This window comes from Anabrus simplex, chromosome 1, assembly GCF_040414725.1.
Source record: "Anabrus simplex isolate iqAnaSimp1 chromosome 1, ASM4041472v1, whole genome shotgun sequence".
Taxonomy (NCBI): Eukaryota; Metazoa; Arthropoda; class Insecta; order Orthoptera; family Tettigoniidae; genus Anabrus; species Anabrus simplex.
The window spans coordinates 1,490,081,062-1,490,093,096 of NC_090265.1; the positions used below are offsets into that span (position 1 = coordinate 1,490,081,062).

Genomic DNA, 12,035 nt, shown 5'->3' on the forward strand with positions numbered 1-12,035 from the left:
TGCTGTCAAAGACCAAGTATGCATACGTTATTACAGGGGTATAATATATCTTGTATATTAACTCTTTATATTTCATAGGAACTTCTCTGCTCCACACCAGACTCCTTACATTCTGGTAGAACGTATTTCCCACTTGTACCCTTCTGCTCATCTCCTTATCCAACCTTGCATCTTGCATTATTTCACTTCCCAAATATCTGAAGTATTCAACAACCTCAAGGTTTCGTCCCCTGATACTAACTATTCCTTTTCCTTCTCTTTCCCCTCTTGACATTACCACTATTTTGCTCTTCTCCACACCGAATTTCATAAAAAATTTCTCAATATTGTCATTTACAGCCTCTAGCTGGATTTGCACTTCTGTACTGTTGACTCCCCAGATCACGAGTTGACTTGTTCTGACACCACAAACGCAACCAGTTCACACCACAAAAATCAAGAAGATTCTTCACCAAACTTCCCTCAATTATTTCTACATTTCAAGCTTACAGCCAACAACAAGCAAGATCGTTCCCATTTGACTATCAGTACAAGAGAAAATAACCACTTTAACTAGCAGAGACTTACACGGCAACATCAGTTGTGAACCTTTCATTACTTCTTCAACAAAAATAAGAAGATTGTGGAATCACTTCACAAATTAAGAGTTTAATGGTTCCAACAACTCTCTCACGCACACAGTGTCATACTATATGTTAACACTACGAGCTTCCAACAAGAAAGTTTCAATGTCATCTTAAATAATTAAGCTACTTAAGGTTCATTTTAACCTTTTCTACAACTTCAAATTGGGTTGCCTTTAACTAGATTCCACTCTTACTCTGATACTGTAACCCAAGACCTCAACTTTAGCTATAGACTTTCTTATTATTTATGTAAATATGGACTAGTTGACTATTTTTACAAAATGGTTTAAATTATCAGTGTAAAATCGCACCAACATTATTCGTTTTTCTTGCAAACAATTTTTAAACTTTAATTGTGTAAATTGTCATTTAAGAACTCACAACAATTTCACATATTTTTATAACACTCACATTTCTCTATGTAACATTTCGACTAAAGCACTCAGGATCCTGATCTTTTAAGCATGAGAGTACGGCTGATGAAGCCCATACAATGGGTGAAACATGTCCTGTCAAATTAATATAACAAGATGTAAATCTTAACTTTAAGAACCCAACTGTACTGAATAGGTATATGTATTTGTATGCCATACACTAAATAAATAAACTTTTGTAACATTTTAAAACTAATGTACATTTCAATACGGACCAGTCTTGAAATTTATAACATGTAAGTTGTTTTATGTCGCACCAGCACAGGTAGGTCTGTAAAAGTTACAAACAAATTTATTAAAAAACCACCATTCCAATACTTTACAATTTTTAAGTTTAAGATACAAATATTACATATATGTTAAAAGGGGACATGTTTCGCTTAGGCTTTGTAAGCATCTTCAGCCATACTTAATCTAAAGCTAAGTCAGGGCCCTGAACTGGGTTCCTCATTAAAGTATAATATATGCTTTAATACAAGATATTTGATTAATTAATCCACACTTCATTAATATGAAATAATCTGTACATTCCAAATGTATGTCAGATCATTATGACTACGTCTCGTTCTACAAATAACCAACTTGTACTTTTTTTCAGACAAACACTAGTATTCATTCCTTGTACATATAATACTATGACACGTTCATTATTGAATTTTAGTTGCATTTTAAGCATCGCTTTCTCCATAGACTAGATTTTTATGACTATTTTATCTTGTATTAAAGGATGTATTATACTTTAATGAGGAACCCAGTTCAAGGCCCTGACTTAGCTTTAGATTAAGTATGGCTGAAGATGCTTACAAAGCCTAAGCGAAACATGTCCCATTTTAACATATATGTAATATTTGTATCTTAAACTTAAAGATTGTAAAGTTGTTTGAAACTTTTACATTCTGTACTCCAATACGGCTATCATAATGAGACTCATAACATGTAACAGGTAGGTCTTACGGCGACAATGGGATAGGAAAGGTCTAGAAGAAGGAAGTGGCCGTGGCCATAATTAAGGTACAGCCCCAGCATCTGCCTTGTGTGAAAATTGGAAACCATGGAAAACCGTCTTCAGGGCTGCCAACAGTGGGGTTCAAACCCACTATCTCCCGAATACTTGACACTGGCCGCACTCAAGCAACTGCAGCTATTGAGCTCTGTGAGCTGTAGAAAGTAAGAAGGCAATTGCATGATGAGTTTCAGGTAATCTACAGGAAATCTGAAGTCATCGCAGAGACGCTAAACATTGGAATATCTATGAAGAGGATATCAAAGATGCAGAAATACAGAACAGATGTACCTACAGATTCTGTCAAAGATTTTTACAGACCGAATAATTTCATTTCCTACACTAATTACTTTATTAACCAATTACACGAACAATTTCAAAGTCACAAAACACTTTTTCGTGGCTTTCTGTGATGAAAAAAGTTTCAAAAGTTTGCCGAGTTTTACTCTCTCACCCATTGTCAGTAAACATTCATTTGCAGAGTTGAGTTTATGGAAATCTAGACTGGCCATGAAGAACTTAGTTCCTGGAACTGCAACTGAGGCCTTTCAGCAGTGTAATCCTGAAATTTATCCCGACATTTTGAAAATACTGCAAATATTGTGCACATTACCGGTTTCAACATCTAGAGCAGTAAGATTATTTCATCACTGAAAAGGATAAAGACCTATTTGCAAAATTCATCCTCTCAGGCAAGACTAAATGGCTTTGCCATGTTGCCTATTCGTAAGGACATTCCTCTGTCAGCTGCCGAAGTAATAGATGAATTTGCTCAGAAAAGAAGACGAATCAAGTTGATTTTGTGACTTCATACGCATTGAAAAGAAAGTAATTTTACTTTGTATATTTGTAACTCATGTTATGTGATTGAATCTCAGACTTTTTAAAAATTTATTATTGTTGAAAGTGATAGAATTGTGCACTTGTCTTACGGTATTTTGTTGTGGTTTTGTCACAAAATTAATTCACTGGTAATAATTTAACTCAATTGTGAAACAGTGAGTTACATTTCGAATGCCTCTGTTAATCTCTTCTCACTACACATATTCCCTCACTTAAATGCTGCAATGTAACTTTGTCCTCCACTGATAGGTCATATGTGAATTTTTTTTTCTTCTTTTTTTTTTTCCTACAGGTAAGCCTTTACATCCATTTAAAATGTGCATCATCATCATCATTATTATTAATGTTCAAATCACCCCCCAACCTTGCCACCGCCAAAGGGAAAGTCATATCTACACCACTGGTACTGTGTAAGCCAATAAATCTACTTACATAGAAATTTCTCATCTTCCCCCTTCTTGGCCTTTTTCCAATTACTTGGGGTCAGTTTTCTGACTCAATGCCCTTGCTGACACCAAACTTACTATTTGCGTCACAGCAGCTTGTAGGTACGGCATGAGTAACATATACTACACTTTTAGCTACACACATCAGTCATGACAGACAATGCGAGCTCTCTGAATCAATGTATATCCATTATCAAACTCAAGACCATATGACCTAAAGGCTATCTGAAGGTTATTATTATTATTATTATCATTATTAATGTTGTTATTATTATTATTATTATTATTATTATTATTATTATTATTATTATTATTATTATTATTATTATTATTATTAAAGATATTATGATAGTAATTATACAGTTTAATGCACCAGTACATTAAGTTCTCAGATGTAAGGCTGGTTGGATCTCCAACAGCTCCACCATCAGCAGTCACAGATGGCCTAGGTATCAGTGAAGAGATGCACTAGGAATATGAGGGGAGAGGTACAGTAGTTTCCTGTTGCTTTCCTCACTAAGCCAGAAGGTGCTATTGCCTATCAGTCTGCCAAGACCACTGAAATGCATTCACCAACCGATTCTATGAGCGACAACTTCATACCATTGAAATAATAACATTAAGTTATTTATTAGACCACCTAATCAATACAAAATCGTCTTGGATGATTTACATAAATTTGTTAGCTAATAATGGGACATGTTTCGCCTTCCCTGAAGGCATCATCAGCCATAGTCTTAACCTTAAATTAAAAATAAGCGTCTAAATAACATGTAGTAATGAAATGAATTTTAAAAATCTTGAAGAGATTTGAAGTAAAATAACATTAAAAATAACAATGATGGTTTGAAAATACAATGTGATGAGATACAATAGTGGAAGTATTAACAAAATTAACATTAGAAGGCTGCTAAAATAAGTACAATGGATAAAACAATAGATTGTTATACAACAAGTAGTAAGATTGCATAAAAGTAAAGTTGATAGTCATGGCGGTTATAATTAGACGATGGCGAAAAATCTTATATAATCAAAGTAAAGAGGAGAGAATAAAAGTCGAAGTTAGTCGAGAGATCCAGAGTTCATCATGATCTTGAAGATATTGAAATTTGTTAATACTTCCACTATTGTATCTCATCACATTGTATTTTCAAACCATCATTGTTATTTTTAATGTTATTTTACTTCAAATCTCTTCAAGATTTTTAAAATTCATTTCATTACTACATGTTATTTAGACGCTTATTTTTAATTTAAGGTTAAGACTATGGCTGATGATGCCTTCAGGGAAGGCGAAACATGTCCCATTATTAGCTAACAAATTTATGTAAATCATCCAAGACGATTTTGTATTGATTAGGTGGTCTAATAAATAACTTAATGTTATTATTTCAATCTAATATCATCAATACGGACCAAAAATGATATTTATTACATGTAACTTCATACCATTCATACAGAGACTGGCTGCATAAAGAATGGTGTTACTAGCATCACTCATACTTCAGTCACTTTCATATTGTCAAATCAACAGGTCAACAATAGCAACAAACATGCTCTAACCCAAACTAGAAGATACAGTGCACTGTAACCACTATGTCTTAACAGAGATGAATTTGTGCTGATTCAATTTAATACTCACTGCTTAATTCAGAGTTAAAGTTCACTATAATTGGAGTGGTGTTCCAGTCAGTACTGCTGATCAAAAATAGGAATCGAAGAAACCCAAGCTGAGGTTCATTGGGTGGTTCAAATGGTTCTGGTGATGTAAACAGATGTGCCACAAGCAATTCTGTACATAATTCAGGAACATGAGGAGGACCCAGCAACTGAGCACTTAACCATCTCTTGGCTAAGCAACAGGTTGGTCCAAATGATGAGAACTGTTGATGGAGGCTGTAAAATCAAGATGAAATTTTTTTTTTTAAAGAGAATAGGGGTATCATAAGAATATGGCTTAAACTCAGTAACAGTAATGCTTAGAACAAAATATTCAAAGGAAAAGCAAGAAGAAATTCATAATGGTTTCATACTGCATTGTGTAAGTAAAATCTATACCTCATGTTATCCATGGCTTGGTTCGTGCATATCTTCAAATCAAGGAGATACTACTGTATATCTAAAATTTCTACCTTTTATAATATTTTGGGAGATAACGTTTCTTTAGGAATATCAGTGATTGTATTTACAGCTGTATTTTACTTCTACTCCATGTAATATCATCGGAAATTTTCTCTTGTAAGACTGCTAAAGCTGCACGTAAACCAACATCGAACACCAGTGCAGATTCTACTCAGTCTTCTAATTGGACCTATAAAACTAACATGTATGCCAATGTCACTGTCATGGTGGCCAGCAGGGAGTGAGTGTGAAGTGCTCTCCATTATATCCAAAGAAAACAGCAAGAACAACCACATCTACAGTATGTATGAAATTTGTTACTGAAACTATATGTGTAGTACTCGTATTGAAAATTACCGTATTTACGCGAAAAATCCCCGCCGCCAAATAGAATTTTTTTTTTAATGGCTATTTGCTTTACATTGCACCAACACAGATAGGTCTTATGGCGATGATGGGACAGGAAAAACCTAGGAATGGGAAGGAAACGGCTGTGGTTAAGGTACAGTCCCAACATTTGCCTGGTGTGAAAATGGGAAACCACGGAAAACCATCTTCAAGGCTGCCGACAGTGCAGTTCGAACCCACTATCTCCCGGATGTGAGCTCACAGCTGCGCGCTCTTAACCGCACGGCCAACTCGCCCAGTAAACATTTATCTAAGCCGATATATATATAGACAGCACTGCTAATATAAGAATGCTTTGCATTTGGAAATATGTATGCACTAATTTCTTCTTCTTTGAATTTACATTCTTGTAATGCTCAAGAGAACATCACGATGGACCTATAAACTGTGAGATGGGGATGACTACCGGAGGAACCCAGCCGACATTCAACGGCAGACGAGAACTTGACTGCCGAGAAGGAGATTCCAGATGACTGATCCGTGTACACCATGGGAGACTGATGCAGCTGAGGAATGAGACCAACCAACCCTAATCCCAGCAGGCAAAATGCAGAATGAGATAAGTTTGACAATATAATAAGTTCATTTTTGTAGCTTTTTCAGGCAATGTAGATTGTGTATTCTTGGATTAGAATGAGATTTGTCATAATATCATCGAGATATGTTCAATATATGACACTTTCTCATTAGTAATTTTACAATGTGACATATTTATAAAGGTTGTTAGGTGGTCTTCATAAAAGTTAAACTATATCAAAGTAGAAAAGTGACTGTATGAAATTACAGTGAATTTTCGATAACAACAGTCCGTCATTATAAATCATGCCATAACCAAGACGAGATATTTTGAGAATAGGATGCTGTAGGCAATGTTATGTATGCCAAAGTATTGTTTATAAGGAGGTAGATTGTTTATTGCCATAATTGAAGCAGTTGAGGTTGAATACGGATAAAAATACATATATGGAAGACGTACCTGATATTGAAAGAACATTATTTATTTACCGTATGGCTTTACAGATACAACACACAATGATTTTGAAGACAGACTATATATTTATATCCAGGTTATTTATATAGCTAACTGTCTCTGGAAGCGCATGGGCAAAGTCATTGATATCACCACTGTACTTTCTTTTTGGACATTCGCTGATAATGTGCAGGATGGTCTGTTTGGAGGCACCACAGTCGCAGTTAGGCGTAGGAATTCTTTTCCACTTGTAGTGGAAATCTGCGCAGTTATCATGGCCCGATCGTATCCTGTTAAGAGTAGACCAGGTTTTCCTAGGAAGCTCAAATCCAGGTGGCAGTGACGGTCCTATGTGTGGCAAAAATGACTCAGGCCTAGTATCTTGTCTTCCCTGCCATTCCTTAGTAATATTGAAGTTGGTATTCTTCAGTTCTACTGCAGTTCTTAATAGTGGATTTCGGGACCTTAGACGATTCAGATTAACATCGGTGATGTCGTCATGTATTGGTAATTGGAGATTATTTATTAATTTCTTAAATTTCCTGAGGAGAGCGTTTTTACATCGAAGATTTGGTGGGGAGATATGGCTGAGAATAGGTAGACAGTATGTGGGTATAGACCTTATTGTGCCAGTGATAAGTCGCATCGTGGTGTTGAGCTGCGTATCTATGAGGTTGGTGTGAGGGCTATTTAGCCAAACAGGAGCGCAGTACTCAGCAGCCGAGAACACAAGTCCCAAGACGGTGCATCGGAGTAAAGTTGCTGTTGAACCCCAAGCTGTACCACATAATTTTTTAATTACGTTGTTGCGAGTTCTTACTTTGGATTGGATGTTACGAAGGTGTTGTCTAAAGAAGAGTGTTCTATCTAAGGTAACTCTTAGGTATTTAGGGAATCTATTATGTCTCAATAATTGATTTCCAATGTACACCTGCAATTGTTTGTTAGCCATGTTGCTGTTTAGATGGAAACAGCATACTTCTGTTTTATTGGCACAATTTAAAGTATTGTACCAACACTTTTATGTCGTCCATTAAGGTCATCTCGGATTTCTCGAATGTTGTATCTCTCGTAGCAATAGCCCAATCATCGGCATAACCAAATTTTCTTGAAGATGTGGCAGGCATGTCTGAGATAAACAGGCTAAATAAGATTGGAGCAAGAACAGAGCCCTGGGGAAGTCCATTATTTAGTGATCTTTTGGTGCTTACAGTATTCCCCATATGTACTTGGAAAAGTCTTTGGCTTAGCATATTATTCAAGAGCCGGGCAGTCGTCTTACATGGTATCACTTTCAGAAACTTGAAGAGTAGGCCATCCTTCCAGACTGTATCATAGGCTGCTGTCAGATCAATAAAAGCCACTGATGTCTTAAGCTTTCTCTGATAGCCTGCTTCTATGTAAGTTGTAAGAGACATTATTTGGTCTGTAGTGCTTCTGTTTGGTCTGAATCCTGCCTGCTCCACTGGGATTTTCTCGAGGATCTTTGGGCCAATTCTATTGAGAAGAGGCCTTTCTAGTAATTTATATGTCACACTAAGCAGGGCAATAGGTCGATAGCTCTCTGGTTTATCACTGGCTTTGTCTTTCTTCAAGATGGCTATGATCTTTGTTTTGTTTGAATAGCTTTGGTAATTGCCCACTCTGTAGGATGTTGATGAAGAAGGTGGACAACCATACTCTAGCTCTATCCCCACAATGAGTGATAAATTCTGGGTGAATACCATCCACTCCTGGTGCTTTGCCTGGCTTGATATCAGCAATTGCAATAGTTATCTCATTCTCAGTAAAAGGTCTAGAGTACTCCGATATATCTAAAGTGCCCTACACGTGATCCCCGGATGGTGCTAAGCGAGCAACAGCGAACAGGCGACCAGACATATTTCTCCTGGTCAAGATACAACATTAATGAACATTGAAAGAATAGATATTGATCCGCAGGTTGAATTTATTGAAAAATGGGATGAGTTGTGCATCAATAGGAGTTAAATAAGATGAATGTTTAAATGCGTTTTGTCAAATATATGAGGTGAAATAAGTGAATGGGAATATGTGATGATATTATATGGTGATATGAAGGAAAGGTTGATTAATAATAATAATAATAATAATAATAATAATAATAATAATAATAATAATAATAATAATGGCGTCTGCGGCAGAGAAGGTGGACTTCGGTATGGCGGAGAGGGCAGAAGGGGCAACCCTGTACTCAGGGGATTAAAACGAGTACAATATAAATCCAGAAGAAGGTCAACAGCTTCAACGGCGGATGAGGAATATAATTCCCAACGGCGAAGAAGGTGGAAGAACTATCTTTGAAACACACGCAGCGTCTGTTCTCCAGGTTAGGGGTGGCCTAAAATAAACTCTGGGGCTTACAACTTCAGTTTTAACACTGAGGTATGGGCTGTACCCATCCTCTCAATTATTTTCAACTTAAGGCATGATGGAAACACTTTCGGTAAAGATTACTCCAGGGGGCAGCCGGAAACGGAAATCCCCCATCGCCATGAGCGATGCAATCAAGCCGTCGGATTCTGCAGAGCCTGAAACATCATGTGGGGAAGAGTCGGAGCTTCCCAGAACCTCATCACAGAAGGTATGACCCAAGCAAAAACACCTGCTTGGAACATTGAATATCAATACCCTCCTAAAAACGGGAAAACTGAAGCAGCTAATCAAAGTTATGGAAGAACGGAACATTTGCATAATGGCATTACAAGAAACCAGATACCTTGATGAAAACCCAATGGATTCAGAAAGTTACAGAATCTACAAAGGAAAACCTGCTATAAAGAACAACTCCAACGTAACGATTCTTGGAACAGCCTTTGTAGTCAAAAAGAACATAACTGAATCCGTAATTGATTTCGCTTCACTATCAGAGAAGATCTCGCTACTCTCTTTCAAGTTGGGAAATAAGGTGTATACGATTATCAATGCGCACGCACCAATAAATGAAGATAATAAGAAAAACCCAGAAAAGGTGGAAGATTTCTGGGAAATGCTCGAAGATGCAACTTCAAAAATCCCTCCACATCACACCAAGATCTTGCTTGGTGACTTCAATTCTCAGGTGGGCAGGGAAAAAAAGTACAGAAATATTGTACGAGACTACCCGGCACATAAACGAACAAATAGGAATGGTGAAAGACTCATTGCCTTCTGTAGACAATTCAGCCTCAAATTAATGTCCACATACTTCAAAGCACTCCCAAAGAAGAAGAAAACATGGGTTTCCCCTAATGCAATGCTGGGGGAATTTCAGATAGACCATGTGGCAATAACAGCCAGAAATCGAAAATAAATTCTTAATGTAAAAGTAAGAAAAAGTGCCAAAATTGATTCAGACCATTACCTCTCGGAAATCAAAACAAGATTCCTAGCAAATAGAATCAAGCCAAAAGCTAACAAGAAACCCAGAATCAATACAGAAATACTACAGCAGAACAAAGAAAAGTACATCAAGAATCTGTCAAACCTGGACATGAATAACTGGAAAGAAATGAAAGTATCCCTGATCAAAGCATCTGAAGGTTTGGAGAACCCTCCACGAAAACGTAACCACAAGTGGTGGACTGAAAAATGTGATGAAGCACTTGAAAAAAGATTAAAATCCTGGAAGAGGTGGAATTCCAACAAGACAGAGGAAAAGAGGGAAGAGTTCAGGAATCAAAGGAAGGAATCAGCCAAAATCATACGAGGTGAAAAGAGAAAATATGACAGAGATAGGGTGGAAAAGGCAGAAGAAGAATTTAGAAAGAACAACACCAGAAATTTTTACAGAATATTCAAAGAGGAACTACAAGGTTATCAACCACCAAGTCTCTGCTTCCAGCGAACAGACGGCAGCATTGCTACCAATAACAAAGAAAACTGCCAACTCCTAGCAGACTATTTCAAAGAGCTGCTAAACTGTGAAGAACCTCTGGACAGACTAGAGACCCAGCAACCAATCCATGAGAACCCAGATTCTAAACCTCCAAATCTAGACGAAATCAAACAGGTAATCAAAGAGCTTAAGGATAACAAAGCGCCAGGTAAAGATGGCGTAGTGGCAGAAATGTGGAAGATTGGAGGAGAAATCACAGCGGAAGCAATTCATCGCTGTATAGAAGATATATGGAAAACTGGGAAGATCCCTGCAGACTGGAAATGTGCACTTATACATCCGCTTCACAAGAAAGGTAACCGAACAGACCCGAACAACTACAGAGGGATCTCTTTACTGTCAATTGCTTATAAGATATTCTCTAAAGTTCTACTAAACAGAGTTCAGGAACAGACTGACCACCTCATTGGAGAATACCAAGCTGGTTTCCGAAAAGGAAGGTCGTGTGCAGAACAAATTTTCAACCTCAAAAGTATACTGCGAACAAGAGCAATAAGGAGTCAGAACACCGTAGTCATCTTTATCGATTTCACAAAAGCATATGACTCAATAGATGGACAAACCTTATTTAAAGTCCTAGAGGAGTTTGGAATTGACAAGAAAACTAGAGAACTCATTAAACAAACCCTGACGGATACCATCTCAAAAGTCAAGTTCCTAGGAGATATATCTGACCCGTTCGAAATCAAGACAGGGGTCAGACAAGGAGATGGACTGTCCCCAATCCTCTTCAACCTAGTTTTGGAGAAAATAATGAAAAGGGAAGAAGCTCTGAAATCGGAAGGGATAAGAGGAATACACCTTGGAAGAGAAGGCCAGAACTTGGAAATTAAATGTCTAGCTTTTGCCGATGACCTCGCCGTCTTAGCTAAAAATCGAGAAGACGCTATAAAGATAGAGAAACTGCACTAAATCGCCGGAAAAGCAGGTCTTAAAGTTTCTTACGGAAAGACGGAGTATATGGAGTATAGGCACCGAAATGAGAAGTACATGGAGATAAAGTACAGTAGAGTCTCGATTATCCGACTTAAACGGAACCTGGAGTACGTCGGATCACCGAAAATGTCGGATAATACGGAATAACTTTGAAAATGAACTAAAACAAAGAGGAAGGCTATACTGTATTATGTACTATGTTTTACGGGACTCTATTTATTGACTTATTAATTCAATTGTACAGCAGATGCAGTACTCTTTCCTTACTTCGCTTGTAGGCAGGTGCAGACGTCTTGACTGCAAGAGTTTTGATGTCAGCATCTTGAAATTCAGCCCAGTCTCATCACAATTAA

General features: G+C 37.2%; 1 protein-coding gene across 2 annotated transcripts in view; it reads right to left on the bottom strand.

Moving 5' to 3' along the window:
- Mat89Ba (nucleolar protein 6 Mat89Ba) overlaps positions 1-12,035 on the bottom strand; it is a 332,508-nt gene that overhangs the window by 34,936 nt on the left and 285,537 nt on the right. For both annotated transcript variants that reach the window (XM_067137975.2, XM_067137976.2), the window contains one exon: positions 4,995-5,248. In XM_067137975.2, the coding sequence (XP_066994076.2) occupies positions 4,995-5,248 (254 nt within the window). The remainder of the gene's footprint in view (positions 1-4,994; positions 5,249-12,035) is intronic.